General features: G+C 34.8%; 5 protein-coding genes across 9 annotated transcripts in view; 1 reads left to right on the plus strand and 4 right to left on the minus strand.

Annotated features, from left to right (window-relative positions):
- crn (pre-mRNA splicing factor crn) overlaps positions 1–935 on the minus strand; it is a 4,574-nt gene extending 3,639 nt beyond the window's left edge. Inside the window, exons 1-2 of the mRNA XM_080156734.1 lie at positions 528–935; positions 76–236 (exon numbers count right to left, since the gene is read on the minus strand). Of these exons, the coding sequence (XP_080012860.1) occupies positions 76–236; positions 528–892 (526 nt within the window). The 5' untranslated portion in view covers positions 893–935. The remainder of the gene's footprint in view (positions 1–75; positions 237–527) is intronic.
- Positions 903–12,327, minus strand: LOC145316301 (pyruvate dehydrogenase phosphatase regulatory subunit, mitochondrial-like). The gene is made up of 19 exons (XM_080156733.1): positions 12,170–12,327; positions 11,640–11,710; positions 11,213–11,303; positions 10,851–10,963; positions 9,933–10,033; positions 9,561–9,633; positions 8,634–8,687; positions 8,173–8,339; positions 7,686–7,748; positions 7,172–7,291; positions 6,596–6,782; positions 5,990–6,481; positions 5,546–5,854; positions 3,904–4,010; positions 3,222–3,345; positions 2,389–2,524; positions 2,111–2,258; positions 1,714–1,944; positions 903–1,310 (listed from the first exon to the last, which is right to left on the minus strand). The coding sequence occupies exons 1-19, from the start codon at positions 12,279–12,281 to the stop codon at positions 1,220–1,222; spliced, it is 2,790 nt and encodes a 929-aa protein (XP_080012859.1). The 5' UTR covers positions 12,282–12,327; the 3' UTR covers positions 903–1,219.
- Positions 12,290–14,363, minus strand: LOC145316307 (tRNA-queuosine alpha-mannosyltransferase). The gene is made up of 3 exons (XM_080156740.1): positions 14,106–14,363; positions 13,639–13,738; positions 12,290–13,017 (listed from the first exon to the last, which is right to left on the minus strand). Exons 1-3 carry the CDS (start codon positions 14,361–14,363, stop codon positions 12,302–12,304), a joined length of 1,074 nt encoding a protein of 357 aa, XP_080012866.1. The 3' UTR covers positions 12,290–12,301.
- A 14-nt stretch (positions 14,364–14,377) lies between these two features.
- On the minus strand, positions 14,378–17,167 carry CCT3 (chaperonin containing TCP1 subunit 3). Its single transcript, XM_080156738.1, has 3 exons — positions 16,294–17,167; positions 14,950–16,095; positions 14,378–14,829 (listed from the first exon to the last, which is right to left on the minus strand). The coding sequence occupies exons 1-3, from the start codon at positions 16,663–16,665 to the stop codon at positions 14,695–14,697; spliced, it is 1,653 nt and encodes a 550-aa protein (XP_080012864.1). The 5' UTR covers positions 16,666–17,167; the 3' UTR covers positions 14,378–14,694.
- A 1,712-nt stretch (positions 17,168–18,879) lies between these two features.
- Positions 18,880–24,031, plus strand: Git (ARF GTPase-activating protein GIT1). Of its 5 annotated transcripts, XR_013878421.1 has the most exons (8): positions 18,880–19,164; positions 19,657–19,851; positions 20,078–21,412; positions 21,593–21,851; positions 22,300–22,392; positions 22,540–22,959; positions 23,182–23,450; positions 23,562–24,031. XR_013878421.1 is itself a non-coding variant. In XM_080156744.1 (6 exons), the coding sequence occupies exons 1-6, from the start codon at positions 18,932–18,934 to the stop codon at positions 22,807–22,809; spliced, it is 2,385 nt and encodes a 794-aa protein (XP_080012870.1). In that variant the 5' UTR covers positions 18,880–18,931; the 3' UTR covers positions 22,810–24,031. The 5 variants fall into 5 exon arrangements, 1 of the variants encoding a protein (XP_080012870.1); XR_013878419.1 differs by having other exon boundaries at positions 22,540–23,450; XR_013878420.1 differs by having other exon boundaries at positions 22,540–23,438.
- Positions 24,032–24,883: the final 852 nt, after the last annotated feature.

Raw genomic sequence — 24,883 nt, forward strand, 5'->3', positions numbered from 1 at the left:
TTGTGGCTTTAATATATAAATAATATAATATAAATATAATTTTGGCTAAAATACCTAATATTATTAAATTCTAACCTGGAATGTTATTCAACATTTCCTCCATGTAAGTGTATTTATACCAGAACTGATTTGCCCTGGGGAGGATGGTAACAGCCCTATCCCACAGGTTACGAGCATGGTTCACCTGTTTGTTTCTCATCTCCATCTCAGTATACTTCAGCCATAATCCAATATTTCTAGTAAAAAGTTAAAATCAATTCAATGGACAAGAAAAACTTTTCCAGTATGGCTTTAAAACCGATTAATATCCGCTGGATTAGAACCGGCTCTTAGCCATACTGTAAATTATTTATAGCATAGCATTACAGACAATTTATCACTTTAATATCCGAGGAAAGCTGTCTATAATACGATGTGATAAAAACTGTTAAAAGATTTGTTACATCTCTTTAGAAAAAACTGAAAAAATATTTTTTTTAAATCCCAACCTATCTACATTCTACAACTTTAATATTAAATTGAATTACCTATGATCAACATCTAGGGCACGTTCATAAACAGACCGGGTTCGATCCAGCACCCCTTGCGACTCCTCCCATGTCGCATACTTGATCCAATTCGAGAGAACTGATCGATTCTTTCGTATCGCATCCTCGAAATTTTTACGCTTTCTCATTTGAAAATCACGCAACTCCTCCTCATCCTGGATTTTCTGTTTTGGCGGTGCGGGAACGATCTCAAGCTCCCTCTCCTTGGCCTCTCTCAACAGCTGTTCAGCTGTGATCTGGAGCTCTGCGGGGGCCTTGTTCTTCACCTTGGCCATCTTGGGGACCTTGCCCATTTTGGTTGCCCCACCAAGGGGCTTCTCTATCTCGGCGTCTCGTCCAGCCATTTTAACTTGATTCTGAAATTTTTTAGTAAAATTTTAGACTTAAAAATCATAAGATTATAATGGCACATTTACCATAAGATTAAAATTTATAATCTACTTCAAAACATTATTTAAATTATCAAATAAATATTAAAATTTTATATATGGCTACTTCACTGCAAGTAAAATTAAAAATTAGCACCAGACTAGAAATAATACATATCTTCATTTTTATTTTTACAATTTAATGTGGAAATACAGGCTTTTAAAAACTGTATTTATGATCAGATCAGAATGTATTTCTTTAAGGTAAATATTGTTAATATTTTTTTTATGTGTGTAGCAATATTAAGCTACAGAATGTTCTCTTTGCTGTCTTTTCTTAAGTAGCTGGACAGGTGGGTGGTGCTTCTTATGTTTGTAATTATCTTTCACACTCTCCTAAATCAAATATCTTTGTCTTGTTTTGTTCAATAAATATCAATAGGAAAATATAATTTCTTGTTATGCTCAAAGAACACCCCAGTCTTACTTAAGAAAAACACTTAATTCTAGTTTTTGTAACCGACCATCACATCTTAACCAAACCCATGGATCTAAAGTGATAAGACACTGGTTGTTAAATTAAACTCCATACCCATTGATGATACAAAAAATTACCCCTTCTGTAGATTACAATTAATGGTTGAAACGTTTGGACACTCAACTTAATGAACCTACTAATAAGAAAACGTTATTATAAAGTTTGGGAATTAGTAAAATAAACAAGTGTCTCCCCCCTCCCCCTGACCAAACCTCACATCAAAATCAAATTTCAGATATATGAAACTGAAGACAAAGATTCCTGTTGAATGATGGGCAGATTTGGCGGGTTCAGGTGTGCCGTTACAGGAATCATTTCCCCATTCACATCTATGGCCCACTTAGCATCTTCATCCAACAACCAGTTGGTATCCACGGGGGTTAGGTTGCGGGTAAGGCTGTCAGGATGCCTGACAAACCCCAGGGCGACCATCTTTTGCAGGGTGAAACCATAAGCAGTGGAGCTGGTAAACCCTACAAAGTCTCCATTTCTAGAAGAAAAATAACATAAATTCAATCTTTTATTCCTTGTTATATTCGATGTATCAGTGCTTAATATCTGTGTATAACATTCTGTTGTTCTTTCTCTGTTTCAAAATACTAAATGAATTTTAGTTAGATGATTATCTTTATTGTACAAAATTTTAAAATTAATACCTATAAATAGCCTCTCCTCCCCAGGGCCAAACATCTTCATCCTTGTTGAAGTTTTCCAGTTGAAATTGAACCAGTCTCTTGTAAACACCCTCTTGACTTTGCTTGATCAAGGCGTCTTTTCCGATGAAATAATCTTTGTCAAACTTAACCTGTCATTATAAAACTTTTTATGCTTGTTATCTTAATTTGATTTTAAGTCCACCTGAAGACCAAAAATGCAAATACAAATTTAACATTTTGTTAAAATACAAAAAGACGTATTGAAGCATAAAAATATTCCTTGAATGTTTTATTTGATTCATTAGGAGTGGTATCTGCAGTTAATTCTTCCCCCCAGAAAGGTATAAACTTTTCTATTCTTGCCATTCTCATGGCCAGATGCCCAACATTTCTTATTCCATAATCACGACCAATCTAAAAATACACATACATTGCAATTAGTTTGTAAAAACCACATGAAAGTTACAAAAATATCATAAAATATTCAATTGCACTTTGTTTCTAATATGTTTTATTGTCGAATATGGTGTTTTTTGTTTGACTATCACGTTCTGTTATCAGATGGACATGTTTTCTTAACCGGAGGTAACTACTTATTATTGGCTATCCACCTTATTGAAAGGAACCTAACAGAAATGCAAAGCAGGGTGTCGGAGCCGTTAAATTTTGATGCGGCTCCGGCTCCAGCTCCGGCTCCTACCTTAAAATTAATATATCAATTTTTGTTCATTATTGAAATTGATAAAATAAAATAAATAATATAAAATATTTTGCTTTTATTTGATTAAAGCTATATAAAAGTATAAGGATGTGTGTCTATTTGTTAAGTAACAATAGTTTTTCAGTTTATTATATGGAAATAGACTGTTGCCAAATTATATTATTACTTTAAAAAATCACTTTTAGCTAATCTGGAGCCGGAGTCGTTTTTAACGAAAAATACGGCTCCGGATCCGGCTCCGGCTCCACCAAAAATGTTGCTGCTCCCGGCTCCGGCTCCGAAACACTGGTTTTTAAAATCATCGTATTTTTTATAGTAGTTTTGAACCCCAGTACTATAAGGAGCGCCCTCAGAACTCGCCAAATGAACAATAATATGAAATACTCTTACCTTCATAAAGTTATCATAAATTTGAAGAGCAAACTCTGATGGGATATAAAGTGAATAACCAGGTTCTCCTGTATTTGTAACTGCCAGGACCATCACACCACTTGCATAACCAACATTTATTTCCCTAAAATAAAAACATTTTTAGTATAATGCTGCTATAAAAGCTTCTCAAACAAGGCAATCCTGTTATTAGTCTGTTTGTAAAAGCATTTTTTTCCCCACATTATACAATAAAATCATATCTTTAACCCTTAACAGTCGGGCCCCTTGCCGCACCCTAATCGGTCGGGGAGGGGGGCGTTCAACGCCCCCACCCCCGACCGTTAAGGGTTAAGCATTATATCATAAGGTTTATTCAATCAATGAATTATTAATTGAGAACGTATAGATAGATGGATGAAGTGTAGAATAAATGTGGACATTTTAACGGAAAAATTGTCGTCAATTTAGCTTGCTAACATGGAGCTCGTTTATTGGTCAGTTCTTTCAACAAGTAGGAGGGGAGGAGATGGGGTAAATGTAATGGAATGGGGAATCGTTATTTTAGCCCGCTGCAACTTGCAAGTCTCACTTTTTCGAGAACATGAAAATCTGGTGGAAGATTCAAGTAATAATATATCCATTTATAGATATTAGACATGAAAGCTAAAGAGTGGCTGCGGTACTATAAGTATGTGCTTACTTGTAAGTTAATGGTTCCATGGTCATATCACTGCCACTCATTTCCTCCATCAGATCTTTAGACTTGGGTCCAATCAGGGATAACACTGTGTACATAGATGTAACATCCTAAACAATATATTTATTACTTGTCAATACATTGAGGGGGGGAGGGGACATTAGGCTGTTAATTACAACAGTCCCCAAAGTTTTATAATAAAGTTTTCTCATTTGTTTACTTTGGAGGGACTTTTTTGAATTTTTATTAGTCGGTTCAATAAGCTCAAGTTGAGTGTCCAAACGTATTAACCACTAATTGTAATCTACAGAATGGGTAATTTTGTGAATCATCAATGGGGATATACATAAATTTATCAGCCATTGTCTTATCTCTTTAGATCCCTGCAATTCATTAGTTTCAATTAACAGAACAGAACAAAAACTAGATCCCAAACAGCACTGGTAGAATTGTTTGAGAATACTTAAAATGCCCAACGGAACAAAAGTACATACGCAATAGTAGGGAGTTATTCTTCTTAAAGCAACGTATATTTGATAAAATAGAACAAAGGGGGGGGGGGGGGGGTAAAATGTGGTGACTCGTGCCACGACATACCAGCAATTTTATTTTGGGTGCTACTCCCTTAGTTTTAGAGATAATTGGATGAAATCTTTTGGGCTGGGTCACTAATTACCCCAACTATTGGTGTCTTTAAAAAAAAAAGGGGGCGGGACCGCCGCTCCCGCCGCCCGCCGCCGTTTTCCGCCGACACACACAAAAAATTTTTTATTGCATTTCTCGCCGAATTAGACAATTTGGAATCATTTGAGACCATGTTAGGGTAGGTCAGTAAAAAAATATTTGAATAAAAAATGGCGGCGGGACCGCCACTCCCGCCGCCACCAAAAAAAATTTTTTTATTGCATTTCTCGCCGAATTAGGCCATTTGGTATCATTTGAGACCATGTTATTTTTTTCAAAAATTTTTCCCCCTACAAGCAACCCTGCGGGGGGACATTTTTTTCAAATTCTCGTTTATGAAGGTATATCTTAAATACAGTATGCTACACCCTTAGTTTTAGAGATAATTGGATGAAATCTTTTTGATTGTGTCACTAATTACCCCAAGTTTTGGTATCTTTCAAAAAAAAAACGGCAGCAGCACCGCCGTCCGCCGCCACCAAAAAAATTTTTTTATTGCATTTCTCGCCGAATTAGGCAATTTTGAATACATACCTACTGTATTTAAGATATACCTTCATAAACGAGAATTTGAAAAAAATGTCCCCCCGCAGGGGTGCTTGTAAGGGGAAAATTTTTTGAAAAAAATAACATGGTCTCAAATGTTTCCAAATTGCCTAATTCGGCGAGAAATGCAATAAAAAATTTTTTTTTGGTGGCGGCGGAAAACGGCGGCGGTCCCGCCGCCGTTTTTTTTTAAAGATACCAATAGTTGGGGTAATTAGTGACCCAGCCCAAAAGATTTCATCCAATTATCTCTAAAACTAAGGGAGTAGCACCCAAAATAAAATTGCTGGTATGTCGTGGCACGAGTCACCATATTTTACCCCCCCCCCCCTTAAACATTTTAAGGTAATGATTCGCTTTTATTACCTTTACTTTTTAAAGAACTTTTACAAAAACAAAAAATAAATTTAAAAACCTGTAAGCTGATAGAATTATCTTCTGGCAAATGGTTATCCATCCACTCAAGAATCCTGGTCTGTTGCTGTGTGGGTGACACCATGAAAAATGAATTATCCCTCCTAATCAACAAGCAGTCGTTTTCATATCCGCCCTTGTCGTTTTGCATCCCAGTGGAGACACACTCCCCGACAGGCACGTCCACGTCGTTGGAGCACAGCTTCTGCAGATAGTTGATGACGGACTTATTCTCACCGCGGATGATGAATTTAGCAAAGCTGGACATGTCCATCAGACCAACACCTTCCCTGCACACCAAATATTCATCCTAAATAATTTTTTAGTAGAATCATAAAACATCGAATGCTAGAACCCACTTTTACTTATTATATAAAACATTAATAAAGCTTGAAAATCGAAAAAAATCACTAGGGATAAAATATAGAATGATTGATTAATTTACCTCAATGTGGTCTAAAAACTCAGGTTTCTTCCATGTGCCAGCTGGCAATTCTGATGGAGGATCTTCTCTGTGATGATTTGGATTGAAATACAACGCTCTCTCCCACCCCATTCTTTCACCAAACACTGCTCCCCTCGCCTCCAGTTCACTGTAGATAGGTGAGGTGCGAATTTTACGTCCATATTTAAATTCATTCACTATAGGATAATGTAGTTGATAGTGTCGCCCAACCACCTCACGTGATCGTTCATACAAAAATCTACTATTATTGTGCAGTGATGTAAATCGTTGCACCTCAAATTTGAGCATGTGCTTGGGGGCCAAACCGTCGACAATCCAGTCGGCGACAGCTCTACCAACTCCGCCGGCGCCCTGCAACGAGTTGCCGTTCATGCCGGCACACACAAAATAATTGGCCACTTCTGGTGTCTCTCCGAGAATCCAGCGGCCGTCTGGAGTGAAGGCATCAGGTGTGTTCATCAAAAAATCGTACTAAAGTAAAAGTTTGAAATATTAAAAAAAAAATAAGTAGGTATTACACAACACAATTTTTATTCAGGTAGGTTATATAAATATTTCAGTTGTCCAATTATTAAAAATACTTACTGGAGTTTCTTTCAGGATTGGAATCCTGCGCAGTGCTGCCCTGATGTATGGCTCCAGGTGGAGCCAGTGCTCCTCCTTGATTTGGTTCCAGTCTGCGTCCTGGCGGTGCTTGGTCACGTCCCAGGGACGAGCCGTTTTTTCAAACACTCCCAGCATGAAAGCAGACTCCAGTTGGCGGACGTAAATTCTGTATCAGGAAAAATTTGTAATGTATGTGTACTAAAATTTGTAGATCCTTAATCAAATTATCCTATTATTAAAAGTAATTAGGCTGAAGATCAAGATCTCAACAACTACATAAATCATGAGCTCATTATTTCAGTTAAGCTTCATATTGGTCCAGTGATGCTTTTAGACTACTTTATCTAGTCATAGAATGGTTTTAGGCTATTTTTCTCTCCCTTTGATTTCAGAGCCATTAGATACTAGGGGCGTAGCCGCTAGTATTCCTATTAACAAAGACAAAGAAATGAAAAATGTACAAAATAATTCAAAGAATGCTCACAAATATATGCATTAAATAGGATTTAAAATTAGATTTTTTTAACCTTTAAAAAAATATTACAATTTTCATTCCTTGAGTCATAATCTCGAACATTGGGCAATTTTCTATCAGACAACTCTCTTCTGGGCTGGAAGGTAAGAAAGAAATGTTCTGTAGGACAGATAGGTATCTTTACTGGAGGTTTCATCATTCTTCCTGAAAACAAAATCATGAAAATATCATATGAAATTGAATACCTACTATGAACAAAATTAAAAACTTGAATAGCAGTTGAATATAGAAGGTGGAGACGATCCGATCTTGTAAAATCAAGTGTTGAACACTTTTAGAATCATTCTTGAAATTCAATGCAGATTTAAACGATTACATTAACAACTGTGACCAAAAACTGAATTAATTCGAAAAAATATTTGTTAACTTCAGTTGTTTATTTCGAGATTTTTTGGGGCAACGCTAATAGTTAAGAAAACCTATTTATCTGCCTCCCAAATATTATTTGAGAATTATTTCGCTTGTTAGCTATACCTTAGTAATGATATATTGTACATATAAAAATGAAATGTGTAATCTTGTAAGATTTAAGACCTGCCTATTTCTCTGGCCCAGATTCCAGCACAGTTGACAAAATAGGCGCAAGATATCGTGCCCCTACAAACAAAATAACTTTTATAACCCATTTAAACAAGTAACAGGATGTCTATGTGTTTGTATCGAAGCATCACCCAAACTGCTGAAGCGATTTGGTTTCCCTTTACAAAGGCCCAGGAAAGGTTCATTACTATCGTGGGGTAAGGTAACTCCAGCCTTCCAAAAGGGTATCTATCGTTTCTGAAAAAAAAAATCTTCAATTTTTTTACTTTTTGTTTTTAAAACTAAAATGTAGATCCCCCTCCCCCTTAACTTTCTTCAAGTGTCCCTAGAGGCCTCTAGGAGGAGCGTATCCGCTGGTGATTGATAAAGATTGAACTTTAAAAGTTAAAAAAACTATTAAAAAGACAATGTTTTTGAATGTTTAAAAGTTTACAAACATTAAAGTAGTTTACAATTTTAATATATTAGAAACGAAACTTACTTTTCAGTGCGGACCCCAGTGACTTTAATATGTTTGTTAGAATGATGTTCCATGGACATGTTACCAATGGTTGACCCGTCAGTCTTGGTGAGTACCTCTCTGACTCCACAGTTCCGTACAAACTTTGCTCCACCTTGGCAGGAGAGATGGGCCAATACCTCGGATACCTGCAATATTCAAATTATTTAAAATGATGGATTGCCAAAACTAGTAGAACATCTCACACAATTTCTTAGGAAAACAAAACACCTACATGTAAGGCTTGAAAATAAAACAAAAATTTTTCTTAAGAAGGATTTTTTTATGTTTAGAAGTTTTGAAATAGATGTTGCTTAAAACCTTGCTCATTTTGTAAGATAAAAATTAGGTGGCTAAACAGAGTTAGAAATTTTAGGCATCTTTTCGGGCACTGTAATCACCGATATGGAGATACAGGCACAATTTAAAAAAATTTACTTTACCTTTCCCGCATCTACACAAGCATCTTGAGGAATCCAGACTCCACCTACGACGTCCTATAAACAACACATTTAGATACTGTTAAACATGGGTAAATATTTTTCTTTATAAATTAGATTTAGTCAGTGTCTGTTTAAATAATCAAATCCCTGGTCAAAATGAAAATAATGACAAGATTTTTTTCCTCAAAAATAACGGAAAAGATAAAACAAGGTACTTCTTATTTTTTAATTTTTTTTCAGCATTTAAAATTCATGAGTAGTAAAAAACAACTTACTTGAGTAAATGACATAAAAATGTGACGGATATACAAAGGGAAAAGTAGGTTGCGGGTAAAATCCGTAAAAGTGTGTGTTTTAAGGCTTAAAAATAGTAGTAGAACGATAATATTCACTAAATATATGTATTTCTTATTGAAAAGAACTATAGACAACAAATTTTTTTTAAAAGTTAACATAAAGGGGGGGGGGGCGAAAGTGACACTTTTTGAAACCAAAACTAAAAGTCAAAGGAACTCATCTAAAAAAAGAGTTACAGGTCTGACATTTTGCATGGCAGTTGCTTTATAGGGGTACAATATGGAACTGTGAAGAAACGGCGGCGCAACCGCCGAAAACCGCCGAGAAAAGGCAACAAAAATTACGGCGGTTTTCGGCGGTTGCGCCGCCGTTTCTTCACAGTTCCATATGGTACCCCTATAAAGCAACTGCCATGCAAAATCTCAGACCTGTAACCCTTTTTTTAGTTGAGTTCCTTTGTTGACTCTTAGTTTTGGTTTCAAAAAGTGTCACTTTCGCACCCCCCCCCTTTTTATCGTTCTACTACTTTAACTTAAAACACACAACTTTAACGGATTTTACCCGCAACCTACTTTTCCCTTTTTAAACTTTAAAAATAAAACACAAATGACCAAAGAAATAAAAACCTACCTCTGTATTTAGGTACGGATGTAGCTTTGTCATTTCAGATTTGTCAATTACATGGCACTCAACACCTGTAGGTCTAAATATTTAAACACATCATATTTTTATACATAAAAGAGCATTAAATAATAAAATGCTAACACAATTAATCTGAAACAGGCTTTAATGAATTCCGGATAAAAAAGTAGGTAAGAAAAGGAAAGGTAAAATGCACCATAAAAGATAAAATATATCGTTCCTCGTCCCTCCTACTTTATATTTTATTTCTCCAAACAAATGGCCGAGTTGTTTTGACATTTATCATTTCTTTAGGAGGTATCCACTGACACACAATAAAATCCCACTACGTTACTTTTTGCAAAAGTCAATAATAGAAACCTGTAGCTACTTGCTCTTCTCCTGAGTGAAATCATTCTATCTTTAGTTGTTGCTATGTTTACACTGCCACAGTGTTCTAACCCAACATCATACCCTTGTTTCTAAACAAAACAAAAAATTATTTGGATCAGATCGGAAATACAAATGGATGTAAAAATTAGTGATGAGAACTCGGATCCGGAATCCGCCCAATTTTCGGCCAATTTTGGAATCCGAATCCGTATCCGGAATCCGTTTTTTATAGCGGATTCTGGATTCTAAATTGGTAGGCTAAAATTACCGTCTTGAGTTTTTTCTTACAACTCCCTCTTTTTGAAGGCAAAGATCACCCCCCCCCCCCAACACACCACCTTCCCCCACCCCCCACCCCCATTTCTTCCCACATAAACCACGAAGTTGATATACCAGCTGATAACACAGAGCTCTCATTGTCAGGCCAGCGATCACGTGATGAGCTATTTAATTTCTACATAACAAATTTTAATAATCACTAATGTGATGTAAATGTTTTAGTTATGCTGGAAGTCAACACTTTGAAAAATCAAGGCTTCGACCAAGTAACATAGTGATAAATTAACGAAAAAAGCTATCCCTCTGTGACGGACGGCCTTTTAAAATACTGCTAGAATCCGGAATCCGAATCCGGAATCCGCAAGAATCCGTCACTTTTTTTGATGGATTCCTTCAGAATCCGGCCCAAAAATTCGACGGATTCCCATCCCTAGTAAAAATATAAGTTGATATTATGATATGGTAAAAATTGTTGTCAATTTAGGTTGCTATTTCCCCGGTCATCTATTGGCTAATTTGTTAATCCAGTAAGAGGGGAAGGGATGGAGAGAAAAAATTAATCTTGTGCAAATATACACCCATGCTGTCATTATAACCTATTATACTACTCAAATAAGATGAACAAACCTGTAAATCTGAATAAAGATCAATGCAATATTCCACTAATCTTCGTTCATAAGAAGGTCTGAATAGGCCCAACATGCCACTTCCATATCTACTCGTTCCCTTTGCTACTTGCCCTGAAATATGAAATATGCATTAGATTTTTTAAAAGATATATTACGGATGCCAATCCGCTGGATTAGAACCGGATCTGAGTCATACTGAAAAAATGACATATTATCGTATTATAGACAATTTTACTAATTAATTAAATAGAAATTCATAAATTTACCTCTGGCCCAATTGAAATTATTCTTACTTTACATCATGATTTTACTATCCGCGGAAAGGTGTCTATAATAAGATAAGATAAATAACTATTGCACCTTTATCAATGATAACAATGTCAGACCAGCCACGCTTGACTAGATGATAAGCTACAGAGTTGCCAATCATTCCTGCACCGGCGATAACAACCTACAACAAATATCATTTTAAACAAGGAATATAGAATAATAGAATATACAAGGATATTATGACACTGGAAAATTGTTGTAAATTTAGATTGCTAACATTTTCATCCCTTATTGGTCAGTTCATTTATCCAGTAGGAGGGTAGGGGATGGGAATAGTTATTTTAGCCAGCTACTAGTTTTCCTTTATTATAGTGCGTACATGATAATCTGGTGTAAGTAATAATAAATACATTTTTAAAACTGAACTTGTACATATCCCTGTGTTCAATCAACTGAACTACTTGTTCTTATGAGAAATAATGCAGTTTTAAGAAACGTAGGTAAAATCCAAGCTTACCTGTGCATGACTTGGAAGGTCGGCAACTTCAGTGATATTCACAGGTTTTGTCTGCTTGGAAGATGCATAACCTTGAAATTATAATATAATCTGAGGGATTTATAGTTGTATATCTAAGATATTCTAGAATTTATCTAATGGACTTACGCTAATTATGTTAACACAGGGGTGTATATTCTGCATGGGATCCCCTGCTCAGGAGGGGGAAAAAAAATAAAAAATAAGTGGTTGGAGGAAAAAAATGTAAAAATTAAGAAAACTGAAAACATTTTTTCCATTTCGCCCCCCTTCTTGGTGAAAAAAAACTAAAAAAATGTGTGGTAGGAGGGATAAAATATAAGAGTTCTTTAAATATTTTTCTATTTTCCCCCCTACTTGGTAAGAAAAATCTAGGGGGGGAAAAAATAAAAAAATTTGTAGCAGGGGAAAAAAAATAAATCTTGTGCAGAATATACACCCCTGTGTTAACATTTACTACCTACCTTAGTCAAATAATAATTTAGTAGTGAGAATAAGAAAAGCAATTTAACCTTGTGCGTGGACTAGTTGATAAGAGGCAGCATTATTAACTCTTGCAACCTTCCTCCAGGTGGATGCCCTTCGGCCACCAGAGGTATAAAGGCCTCTGGCCAGGGCCACCATTTATAAGCTCTGAAAAAGTTTTATTTATCTAAAATAGAATTAAATTTGTTTTTATTAAACTTTTGAAAATCTATGTTTATTGAAGACATTGTTCTGACTAGAGATGGATTTAAAATAAAAGATTTTAGCATGTTAAATAGTTGATTATCAGTATTGTATAGACATTCAACAGGATAAAGCTCTGGATAGACAAGACGATTGGGTACAAGCGGATAACATCCCAGGTAGACTGCCTCAAGCATGGCTACCCCAAAAAATTCATGGTTGGCAGTGCTCACAACAACATCACTTTCCTCAAGTATTTCATAATACTTTTCTCTAGAATCAGCGTAGCCAAACCAATGTATATGAGATTCTAGATCCTTTTTAATTCTTATAATCACATCTGGACATTCTGAGTAACATTCACCTAACACACAAATTCTAAAGTCAAGTCCTTCATCTTTTAGTTTTGAAATTGTGTTAAAAAAAGAATCTGGATTTTTATCATGCTCCCATCGGTGCGGCCAAACAATCTTAAGAGGTCCTCTATCAACATTTTCACTTTTTATCACAGGCGCAATTGATTTCAGCTCTTCATATATTGGAAAGTACAATACCTCGGATTTACTTGCAATTTTCGATTTAATGGCATCAAAGTTTGGTTTATAATCGGGCTGAGGTTTGAAATGTTTTGATATATTATCAAGAAAAGAGTTTAGATTGTACATGGAATTGAAGTATATTTCATCTGCCACTGAAAATATAAATCTATATCAAATCATAAAAAAATACCTAATAAACTTAGAAATCCAAGGAAAATATAAGAACGTTTGAAAATGGTTTTAAAACCAGCTTATACCAATAACGAAATTAATTCGAAAAAATTCACGAAACCTATACGTGGTTTTCAGCTGTCGTTGGGGGGCAACACATCGTAAAATTGACGACCTCTCCATTTGCCCCCCAAATATTATTTTAGATTTAATTTACTTGTTGGTTATACCTTATACCTATTTTAAAACTAAGAAATAAAATTAAAGGAGACGAAAAATTGCTAAAATATGTAAATTCACATACATCCTACTTATTTGAATATCTGCTAAGAAAAACACTTAAAGATGATTTATTAAAGCTTTTAGTCCAAAATAATATTGCTATGAAAATCGACCAAGATATGGGCAATGGCATAAAAAAAACTTGATAAAGCGCGACAGAAATAGACCAACTTTTCGAGAGACTATTGTTTCAAGGTCCTTAGGGCCAAACATGTGACGAGAAAGCTTTAAAAATTGTATTTGCAAACAAGATAAGAATTCTAAGCCCTTTTTCCCGAAAGGACATAAAAAACATTAGATAAAAATGTCGACATATGTACCTAAAGCTGATAGAATTTGATTATAACCATACTGGAAGTCTCTGTCTTTTAGCTGTTGGACCGGGTAAATTAGTTGATTTTCGTGAAAATACATTATTTTCCTAATAAATAATTCCATTAGATTTCAATCAAAATAAGTAATTCTTTTGCCTTACATACATTATTTAAGTTTAATCTTGTAATTAAGACTTAATTCAAAGAGAAAGGTCATACCATGTACTGAGTACTCTTAAGTGTATGAAGATAACACCATGACTGCTTAGTCTTAACACCAAGCATTAATGGCTGATCAATTGAAAAGAAATAAGACTGGTATTTTTGTCCTATAAATCTTCCTCGATGATATACTTGACTAAAAGTTTTATAGGCAAAAAGTTTCACTGAGATAATGCCCCTAGATGAATCCAATACAATGCCACCTTTAATTAAAATAATGCACCCAAAATAAATGAAAAATGGAATATGTCCCTGATTGAGTGCAAGTCCGGTCTTAATCCAACAAGCTCGCAGAGATTAAGAACACTTGAACAAAACACGACAGAAAAATTATCTAAATTTTCAGGAATATTTTGGGAAAGCCACAAAGCTGAACTCCTTGCCCGCCAATGCCATTTCTTCGCTTTCATTTGTATTAATAAATATTGCTCAGAATTTAAGCCTCTCGTCATAATGTCTATCAGCTGTTTATGTGAGCCGCCATAAAATGGCTCTATGATCAATAACATTTTTCTTCTATATATCTGAAATAATGATGTGACAATAGCGATAAATAAATCACTGCTGGGGTAATTTAGTCAAGTACAACATGTAATTGACTTGGTGTTTATTATAGCATTACTTAAACAAATTAAAAAACAAGGCGTGAATAATCAGAGCATTATAATTAGTATTATTAGTGTGCAGACAATAGTATAAAGCTAGCTCAAAATTAATAAAGTAGACAAGATCAGACCAGATCACAATTATAAATGTAAGACTGGAATCACAAGTTAAACGTGCATATGCAAGTGTTTGCGTGTGGTGTAACCAATAGGATAGATTGGATGTGTGGTGTGATTACATCTCAGGCATGCCACCGGCTCCGCCACTGTGGTCCACAGCGGGTCCTTCGTCGCCTCTCTTCTTGCTGCCCGACACAATGTCGTCAATACGGAGGAGGAGAATGGCGGTCTCGATGGCAGTTTTGTACACCTAAATATGAACATAAGATTATATACCTTAAAAATACATGAAATTGCGAGATATTTTTAAAAATATTATCGTAACTACACATGAATGATTTTGAGAAAAATGAGTATGAATTTGTGATACCTGCAGCTTAACAGCCAGAGGTTCCCAGATGCCAAGAATACTCATATCTTCCAGCTCACCAGTTTCACCGTTGATGCCCCAATTAACGTGACTCTCCTCAAGAGCATGCTTGGCTCTCAACGCTGTGAGGGCACGGATTGTGTTGGCACCACAGTTCTGGGCCAGGGTACGGGGGATGATTTCCAAGGCGGAGGCAACAGCCTTGTATGGCCATTGTGTGACTCCACTGATGGATTTTGCCTTTTGTGTGAGAAGATGAGCCATTTCCATTTCGGTGGCTCCACCTCCAGGTACAAGAGCTGGCTCCATATACAAATTTCTGGCAACGTTCAAGGCGTCCTGCAGGTTTCTTTCCACCTCGTTCAAAATATCCTTGCTAGCACCACGCAAAAGGATTGTGCAAGCCTTGGGATCTTCACAGTCCTCAATGAAAGTAAAGTACTCGTCACCGATCTTACGCACCTCAAATAGGCCAGCCTTAGTACCAATGTCTTCCTCGCTGATTTCATCAGGCCTGTTGACAATGGTGGCACCGCAAGCTCTGGCAACTCTCAAGTTATCAGACTTTCTCAGTCTTCTGATGGCAGTGATGCCAGCCTTGTTGAAGAAGTGCTGAGCCAGATCAGAAACACCCTTCTCTGTTATGACGAGGTCAGGCTTGAAGGCAATAATGTCATCGCATGTCTTTCTGATGAATGCCTCCTCTTGTTCAAGAACCTTGCTGAAGTCTTCCTCCTTCATAATCTCAATATTAGTCTGAGACTCTCCTTTCTTGTATTCGAGGTTACAGTCAAGAAGCAAAATTCTTGGCTTTTCAATCCTCCTCTTCATTTTTGGGTGTGTAACGTCCTTGTTAAACATGACACCCCGCAGCACCTGAGAATCTTCAATTGTGCCACCGGGAATTTTTTCAACTTTGGCATAACGCTTGATGTCAATCTCCTTGCGGCCAGCTTCCTCGACTGAGACAGTTTTGACGGCCTCCATGGCAATGTTGCAGGCCAAATCACTCCACTTGGCAATGAACTTGGTGCCAATGCAAGACTGGATAACTTTTTTCATTTGATCTTTATCATTCATGTCAATGGGAGTGGCGACTTTGTCTCTCAAAAGTTCAGCAGCGTCCTCCAAAGCTTGTCTGTATGCCTAAATATATATTTTACTATAGAATATCAACTATTTTTCATCTTAAAAGCGACACAAACATTCTATCAATACTAACAATTTTATATTAATTAAAAAGGTAACTTTTGAAATATAAACAAACAACAACAATAACATATCGAAGTGAAATCAGTCTGTGATAATCATATAATTTTCAGAATAAAAATTTTAGGTATCTACCTTGATAATAACTGTGGGATGCATTTTCTCCTCCAAGAATTGCTGTGAGACAGCAAGCATCTCAGCGGCCAGAACAATGACGGACGTGGTTCCATCTCCAACCTCCTCATCCTGGGTGCGGGCAATCTCAATCATAGTTTTGGCAGCAGGATGCTGGACAGTGATTTCTCTCAGGATAGCGTTGCCATCGTTGGTCATGACAATACCTCCCATTGGGTCCATCAGCATCTTGAGCATGGCCCTGGGTCCCAAGCAGGTGCGCACAACATCGCCGATAGTTTTGCCGGCGGAAATGTTGCCCATCTGCACCTTCTTGCCTGAATCACGCTTGGTGTTTTGGCTTAACACCATAATTGGCCCCGGTCCCATCATTTTTCTGGCTGAAAAAAACAGTAAATTGAATGCAAGATTTAGTTTATGGATAAAAAGATATCTAGTCGCACCTGTTCTTTAAAGTTTATTGGGTACCTAAGTAAATAAATGTAAAAGAATTTTGAAGAAAAAAACATAAAAAAGGATGTACCAAACATATGCAAGACGTCCAGAGCTCAAAAAAGCTCATCTTTAGAAAAAATTTATCTGATAAACTATTTATTTAGAACCTAAAGCAATAAACAAATTATCTTAAGTCATTTTCATTTAATATCAAACGATTCTCCTTCTCATGACTTAAAACACCAACATATATATATGAAAACATAAATATATAGCTAATTTATTGTAAAAAAAAAGTATAAAATCATTAGTTAAAGGTAAAATAACCACAAAAATATTTCATATCACATTCACAAATAAATTTTAGTAGAATTTGCTAGAACTCTCTCGAATTATTTTTACCAAGGACCAGAAATTCGCCGCATATAACACATTTTGTCTAATAGAGTTACCAACATTTGTTAAATTTTTTTTATATGACTAATATTTAACTTTAATAACTTGAAAACAATTTAAAGCTGTTAAAATCATTTGAAATCAAAATTTGAATTATTGATAATCGAGGATTAAAAATAAATAATAAAATTATGTAAAGCAGGTTGTTACCTCTGTGCGCATTAAATGCCGCTAATTCAATTATTTATTTACGGCTTTTAGTAAAGATGTGAAACTTTTGAAAATAAAAAAATATTAATAAAAATTGTCTAAAACTACTTTAAATAATTTACTAAGATCCTTCTTACCCGTTATTTGTATGTGGGGGCTCAACCCAAATATTTGTTATTTTTAATTTGTTTGAATTTTTAAAATATGCATTATTAATAATGAAAACTTGGTACTAGTTTATCATATTTTTTGTTGTGTTTTAATAAAATAAGTATGATTTGTTTTTTCTTTCATTTGTAACTCTGGGCTAAAAAGACTTAATTACATTTAAAATTTTGACAGTTTTCTTTTTATCAGACATATTGGTTGTTTTATTTGAAGATTTTTGTAAATTATTAATTTTACGTATTAGGAAGATTAATTAGTTATGCGACAACAATCAAAGTTTGGTATACGACATATATCGAAATTCAGTGTAATGCCATTTCTGTGTAATATAAAAGAAATGAGACTTTAAATATGTTATTAAATTATTCTACACATAATTTTCATGATTTGTTTGCACATTAGACATCGGAATTGTAAAAAAGTCTGAATATGCCATATTCAGAAGCCTAATACCATATGCACTATTTTAAATGAAAACCATTATTTTTTAAAATTCTCCAGCCATTGCGAGCTCAATTATAAGATATATATGCACTGAGGATGTTAAATTCATTTTAAACACATACCTTAACGAAGACTAATGACCCCATTTTTATAAAAAGTTACAGACAGTTTGTTCTTATGATTAAAATCAAAAGAAATTGCTAGTATGTGCAAAAAAATGTATTTTTTATTAACACTTATTAAAATTGAGTTGTAAAAGCTCTATTAAAAACACATCAGACTTTAAAATTCATAAACTTTAGCCATTTTTGAAAAATTTTATTTATAAAGCAGTTAATTTAGGGATTAATATTAAGAAATAAAGTAGTTTTGTCTACTTTAAGCTATAATTTAGAGGGATGTCAATCCGTCAAATTTTTGGACCGGATTCGGATTCTTAAAAGAATCCGTCAAAAAAATGGAGGATTCCGGATTCTAGCAATATTTTAAAAGGCTTTTTTTTAAAAATTAAGTGCTACATATGTCCTATAAATTAAATTTCTCTATAATTCACTTCCAATAATTGAACCAGATTTCAAAAGATTATATATATAATGATGATAATCTTTGCCTTCAAAAAGCGGGAGTTGAAAGAATAAAACTCAAGACGCTAATTTTAGCCTACCAATTAAGAATCCGAATCCGCTATGAAAAAAACGGATTCGGATACGGATTGTCAACCCATATAATTTATTTTCAAAAATCGTTTATAACATGTAAAAAATCACTCTAAACTTTGTGGAAATATATCGACAAAATGTGGTAATTCTGGGTATATTTGTAACTTTGAGTGATGGAGCACAAGTACTCACTTATACTCAGCTCTAAAGCGCCGTGTTTGGTAAATATTTGCACTTTTTTGCTCAATGTATGATGAGTAATGTGCATACTTAGTAGATTCTTATGTTTATAATTTCAGATGATTTGACACAAATTCTAGTTGAAAATGTTTTCCTCCAAGTCAAAGTCACGCCACCCATTGTCCGCCTGCGCTGACTGTGGAGCCTCTAGCCCATCATGGGCATCGGTGAATCGTGGTGTGTTAATCTGCTCGGACTGTTGCTCCGTCCACCGGTCTCTAGGCCGGCACATATCTCATGTTAAGTCCCTAAAGCATGGTGCCTGGATACCAGAACAATTAACCATGGTTCAGTCACTCTACAGTTGTGGTGCTAACAGGTTTTTAGAAATATATATTTCATACGCTAAATTATTCTATTATAAAGAAAATATGTTTTAATAATGCAAATGGCAAGTTTAATTAAAAAGGCATAGCTTATTTACTGAAGATATCCTCTATATGGTTATACTTCTAACTGTGTTACTTAAAAAATAAAAAAATATTTGCAGTAAAGGAATAGAAAACTTCATTTTTAGGCACCATCTTATATTTTTTTAGGGATGGCAATCCGTCAAATTTTTGGACCGTATTTGGATTCGGATTCCAAAATTGGCTAAAAATTGGGCGGATTCCGAATCCCTGATTCGGATACGGATTGCCAACCCTAATTTTTTTTACATTATTTGTCTTGAAAGTAATTTTTTTTTTGCATAATTATCAGAAGAAATGCCAGGATCATTAGTTTTAAAGCAAATCTTTTCAATTAATATATTTATGTATTATTTTGATATAAATGATTAAACCTCTAATTAAAATAATTTTTCTTGTAGTATTTGGGAATACAGTTTGCTCAATCCAAATAGCTCCAAGTCAGGGAAGAAGAAGCCTCAACCACATGACTCAGTTCATCCAAACAAGGCAGACTTTATAAGATCTAAATACCAGAATCTAACTTTTGTGTATAAACCCGCTAAAGAGGACATATTGATTTCAGAATCTGATCTTAGTAAACAACTACATTCAAGGTAAGTGGCATTAAAAAAATTTACTATGAGCATTTAAGTTTTGTTTAAACTGTAAGCGCTAAATATAAACTTTAAGGTTAATTTTGAACAAAAAAAATATTAGCGTTAAAAATAAGTCTGTGTTGGACTTATACACAAAACTATGTACATCGTTTAATTTATTTTTTTTTTTTAATCAATAATAGGTTTTAAGATATTTTAATTATAATAAAAACGTTTATTTTAGTGTTAGAACGCCGAATTTGGAGACCAGTTTAAGATTGTTGTCACAAGGAGCAGATCCAAACTATTTTCATCCTGAAAAAAATTCGACTCCCTTGTCAGTAGCTAGCCGTGCTGGTCAGGTTTGTCAAATTGAGCTTCTTCTGGTATATGGCGCTGATCCTGCGGCAACTGACATGCAGGGCAAGACGGCCGCAGATTATGCTCGTCTTGGTGGCTATCATGGTCTTGCGAATAGGTTAAACAATGCACAGTATGAGTTGACGGACAGAATATCCTTCTACCTTTGTGCCAAACGTCCAGATCATAATGGTAATAATCATTATCTTATACCTGAACAGTCTGGAGAGCAACCGAAAGTTGCAAGAAAAAAGATGACTGGACTGAACAACAAAGTCTTCGAAGATCTGGCCATAGACGTGTATGATGAGGTTGACCGCAGAGAGACTGATGCTATCTGGAGCAGGCTTGAGCCAAATTCTCAAAACAGTATTGTTATTCCGTTCCTCCCACTAAATCCAGACTACAGTGCAACTCGAAATCAGGGACGGCAAAAGTTAGCCCGTCTGTCACACGGCGAATTTACTATCCTAGCTATTGATATATTAAAGGAGGCGAAACGACGCCAGGGCGAAATCGACTCAGCGAGAGGCATTATTCGTACCAAATTTTCTCCAACAGCCGAGCTTAATCACACACTCCAGAAACTAAGTTTTGTTGGAGGTGTGGGCGGATTCGACGATGATGAAGAACCACTTTACGATAGTGTAGCTAGTGATGATGATTATTATAATATTGACGACACAGAAGAGAGCATTAAGCGAAGAGCAGCAATTGCTGCAGCAGCCACTGCTGCCACAAAGGAGATTGATACATCCCACCTAGACGCGTCAGCTTCAGCCTCGGTTTCAAACTCCACATCTCTAAACGCCCTGGGTGGTGGCCTACAACGATCAAAATCTTTAGCCGCGGCGGACAAAGAAATGATCCACCAGTCAGAATATGCCTTATTAAAAGAACAGCTGGAGAACTCGGAACGGAAAGTTCAAGCTCTTATTGCCAGCAACGATGATATGCGTTCAGAGTTGGCAAAGCTGCAGTCAACTGTACAAAGATTAGTGCAGGATAACAAGAGCTTGCACAGGGTCAGTGTTTCTCCAGCTATGATTAACCATGGTGGTGGAAGCAATGATCAGCAACACAATGCATCCTATATGCTACGGGGAGGCGGTGATGGAACCAGTTATAGTGATGGAAATTCTTCAAATGCTGGCCATTCATCTCCATTAAGGTCTCCTCAGAGTCCAGGTTCTAGAGCACAATCTATGCATGAGTACAGGTAATACAAAATATGTTTCTTTAATAAAACATCTTACATACCTAACCATTATTTTTAACTTTTTCTGTACATTAGGAAAAAAGATATTTGATAATATATTTAAAGCTTACTTAATAAAAACATCTATTTTTTACATAGTATGCATTGAATATATCACATAATTTATTTCTTTTGTTATAGTCAAGCCAGTAGAGCAGTATCTGGCAGTTACGGCATGACTGGTCCACTCTCCCTTCCCGGACCCGGCGCTAACTACATGAACATACCACCGGCCAGCCCCAGGAACAAGGCATCGGCTGCTAATGCTGCAGCCGCCATGGCCGCTGATAATATTGATTCCTCCTACCCGAGATATTCGAATGATGAAGGTTATGATGGACCCCGAAGTTTACCTTACTCACTACAACAATATGAATATCAAGATAGTGTTATGTATCAGGTATTTATAATTATGCGCAATATTCCTCTAATGAAGTAGAACTAAACATAAAACACCATCCGGTTTTGTTTTACTAAGGTTATACATCTTGTAGGAGCTACGAACAAGATTTTGCAAAATAAAAATAGTTTTGCTAATCAGGGATCTATAGGGATAAGAAAATGGCCGATAAATTGATGATGTACATCCCAATTGATACAAAAAATTACCCGTTCTGTAGATAAAAAAAGTGGTGAAACTTAATGAACCATTTAATCAAAATAAGATATGAAGTCCCCAAAGTTGTTGAGTCAACAAATATGAAAACGTTATAATTTAAATCAGAGACTAGTGTAATAAACAGCTCAATGTTTCCTTCTTGGTTGCTAATATTGTTAAAATAATTTAGAAAAGATCATATCTCAATAAAATATATTTAAAACACATCAATATAAAGAAAAATATTCAGGAATCATTGCCTTCCCAAGAAGAGGTTGTAAGAAGAACAGAAGCTATTACAAGATGTATACAAGAACTTTTAATCAGTGCTAAAGATGAGAAGGTATAATACAAAAACAGTAGAAATAAACATTTATTATCCTATAGTTTTGCAAGAGGCTGCGCCCCTAATATTAGCTTTATTGGATCTCAAAAACTTTAGTAAAAAAACAATAGGTAATTGAATAATATATTTTTTTTCTCATTTCAGTTTGAGTCCTTTATCCCGTGTTCCGAGCGTATCGTTCGAGCCGTGACCGATATGGTCCTCCTGTTCCCGGAGGAGAGCGGCCATTCGAGCATAGCCGCCAGCCTATCATCGTTGACCGCCGCCGCCACACACTTTGAGTCCGAGTGTCGGATGCTGATATTACGTTCTCAGAAGGAGACACTGAATCAAAACTTTGTGACCCAACAAGTAATACAGTGTGCATTTGACATTGCCAAGGCAACAAAGCAATTAGTTGCACTCTTTCAATAGTTATATTTTATTGTGATTCTTTGCTATCCATCTTCGCATGTTGTTGGTGTCTTCAATTGCCGTTTTATTACTAAATACTAAGATTCTTTTAATATAAATAGCATAATTAATCTTATTAAGATTTTAATGAAAAGAGAGTCACTTAAGAAGGTTGTGTTTGTTTTTGCAGTAATTATGAAAATGATTATCTAATATTTCAAAAGATCATTGCACACTTAGTTTTCATATAGATAAGAATAGTATTCATCAAATTAAAATTAATATCTGTATAATGTAAAAAGAAATATATTCTTTCAGAAAAGAAAGCACTTAAAAGTCTTGAAGAAAGTAGTATGCAAAAACAAAAAAAAACTATTCATCTATGCAATTAAGACTTGAAAATTATGAAGAAGCATAAAATATGATAATATAATTCTAATAAATTAATATTGATAATTGTGGCCTTCAATCAAACAACATTTTCCAAAGATATTTTCCTATTTGTTATATATTATTGAAATGTTATTTATTTTCATAAAAATTCTTTTATTTTATATGCTTAATATTTTGCCTGAATGAACTGAACATAAGTTATATACATACATAAATTGTTTTTTTCAAAGTTGCCCCAAATTAATAATTCTTCCAAAGTATTGTTTATGGTATATTTTATGTTATGGACTTGATACTTTAGGGGAAAAAATGTTAACTAATTAAACATATTTGGTGATAAATGAATCTTAAAAAGTCCATAATTCAAAACATACCAAAAGTACAAGTCTTCTACTAAAATGTTCGTGTTATATGATTTTATCTTTACTAATAATGTGTTATTATTATATTAATATTCACTTAAAATCTTTAAATGAGCTTCGGATCAATGAATATTGTTAGAGGATTTATTAAAATGTTAAGTTGAGGGTGGGCTATAGTTTACAGAATGCATAATTACCTCTCTTTTCCTATCTAAAATTATTGTTTATTGAATTCTATTTTAAAACCTGTCCTCTAAAATTAATGTTTATTAAATTCTATTTTAAAACCTGTCCTCTAAAATGTCCCATAAAAAATTAAGGTTGACAACTAATTATAATTAATTTTAGCATAATCTTTAGAGATAAATTATTTACCTACTTAAATCAATTAATATTAAAAAGCATAAACTTGGCGATCCGGAATTCTGTATCTAATTATGTATTAACAATAACATTGTTTAAATAAATAATATATATTCGCATCAAAATTTTCTTTATTTCAAGTCATTGTTGCATTTTACAACTAACTTTTTTCTAGGACAAGGATGACAGCATCCGTAAAAGCGAAGCTCTAAAACGGTAGGACAAATGGACATTAAGACTTGTAATGTCAGAACTCAAAAAGCAGAACACTAACTTGTCGAAGTCTAGACAAAACTGTTGTTGAAAAGGATAATTATATCATACAAAAAAATGTTAGGTATTAAAAAATTTAAAAATCAACGCTAGCTATTTAAATGGACGTACCGACTTTCTAAGAACGATTATATAGTTTCTATGCTTCATAAATCGTATACTAACTGCTGTAGGAATCATCATGCAAAGCTTCAAATCGAAAGGACCTAACATGTCTAAATTAACAAAAAGAGCTCACCGTTACGGGCGGACAGACCCGAAAAAAAGAAAGACTTCGCTTTAAAAAAGTGAACTTTAACTGTAATTAGTCTTAACGTCATGGGCATTGATAAGTTTATATTTCCTTTTAAAAATGACAGAATTGTCTCATTTGAATGTAACTTTACATAAATGTTCGTTTTGTTATTTTTTATAACCAAAAACGATCTAGCGAGTTTTAACTTACTAGCGGCTATGCCCCCTAGAAGCCTCTAGGGGCACTTAAGGTAGGAGGGGGAAAAGTCGACCTCATCCCATTTTAAATTTAAACCTTCCCAGGACCTATAAGAAGCTTCACTGTAAAGGAGAACATTATCGGTTCAACGGTTAGCGAGATCCTTCGGGACAGACAAAAAACGCTTACTACTTTATATAATAGGATTAAGCAATTTTGTCGAAATAGCTGAAATTTTTTTTCTTGAAAAGTTTATAATTATGGGATATTC

This window comes from Acartia tonsa, chromosome 4 (genome assembly GCF_053477335.1).
Source record: "Acartia tonsa isolate MP-2025a chromosome 4, ASM5347733v1, whole genome shotgun sequence".
Taxonomy (NCBI): domain Eukaryota; kingdom Metazoa; phylum Arthropoda; class Copepoda; order Calanoida; family Acartiidae; genus Acartia; species Acartia tonsa.

Excerpts from the sequence above, each read along its gene's own strand:
- LOC145316301 (XM_080156733.1), bottom strand. The coding sequence starts at position 12,281 with ATGGTGGCCCTGGCCAGAGGCCTTTATACCTCTGGTGGCCGAAGGGCA. Across the intron at positions 6,783-7,171 it reads GTTCGAGATTATGACTCAAG|AATTTACGTCCGCCAACTGG; the intron begins GAATGAAAATTG and ends TTCCTGATACAG. Across the intron at positions 2,525-3,221 it reads TTTATGATAACTTTATGAAG|ATTGGTCGTGATTATGGAAT; the intron begins GTAAGAGTATTT and ends GTGTATTTTTAG.
- LOC145316307 (XM_080156740.1), bottom strand. The coding sequence starts at position 14,363 with ATGTTATTGATCATAGAGCCATTTTATGGCGGCTCACATAAACAGCTG. Across the intron at positions 13,739-14,105 it reads CGGACTTGCACTCAATCAGG|AAAATAATGTATTTTCACGA; the intron begins GACATATTCCAT and ends TTATTTATTAGG. Across the intron at positions 13,018-13,638 it reads TCAAATTCTATCAGCTTTAG|TGGCAGATGAAATATACTTC; the intron begins GTACATATGTCG and ends TTATATTTTCAG.
- CCT3 (XM_080156738.1), bottom strand. The coding sequence starts at position 16,665 with ATGATGGGACCGGGGCCAATTATGGTGTTAAGCCAAAACACCAAGCGT. Across the intron at positions 16,096-16,293 it reads ATCCCACAGTTATTATCAAG|GCATACAGACAAGCTTTGGA; the intron begins GTAGATACCTAA and ends ATATATATTTAG. Across the intron at positions 14,830-14,949 it reads CTCTGGCTGTTAAGCTGCAG|GTGTACAAAACTGCCATCGA; the intron begins GTATCACAAATT and ends GTTCATATTTAG.
- Git (XM_080156744.1), top strand. The coding sequence starts at position 18,932 with ATGTTTTCCTCCAAGTCAAAGTCACGCCACCCATTGTCCGCCTGCGCT. Across the intron at positions 19,852-20,077 it reads AGTAAACAACTACATTCAAG|TGTTAGAACGCCGAATTTGG; the intron begins GTAAGTGGCATT and ends CGTTTATTTTAG. Across the intron at positions 22,393-22,539 it reads TCAGTGCTAAAGATGAGAAG|TTTGAGTCCTTTATCCCGTG; the intron begins GTATAATACAAA and ends TTCTCATTTCAG.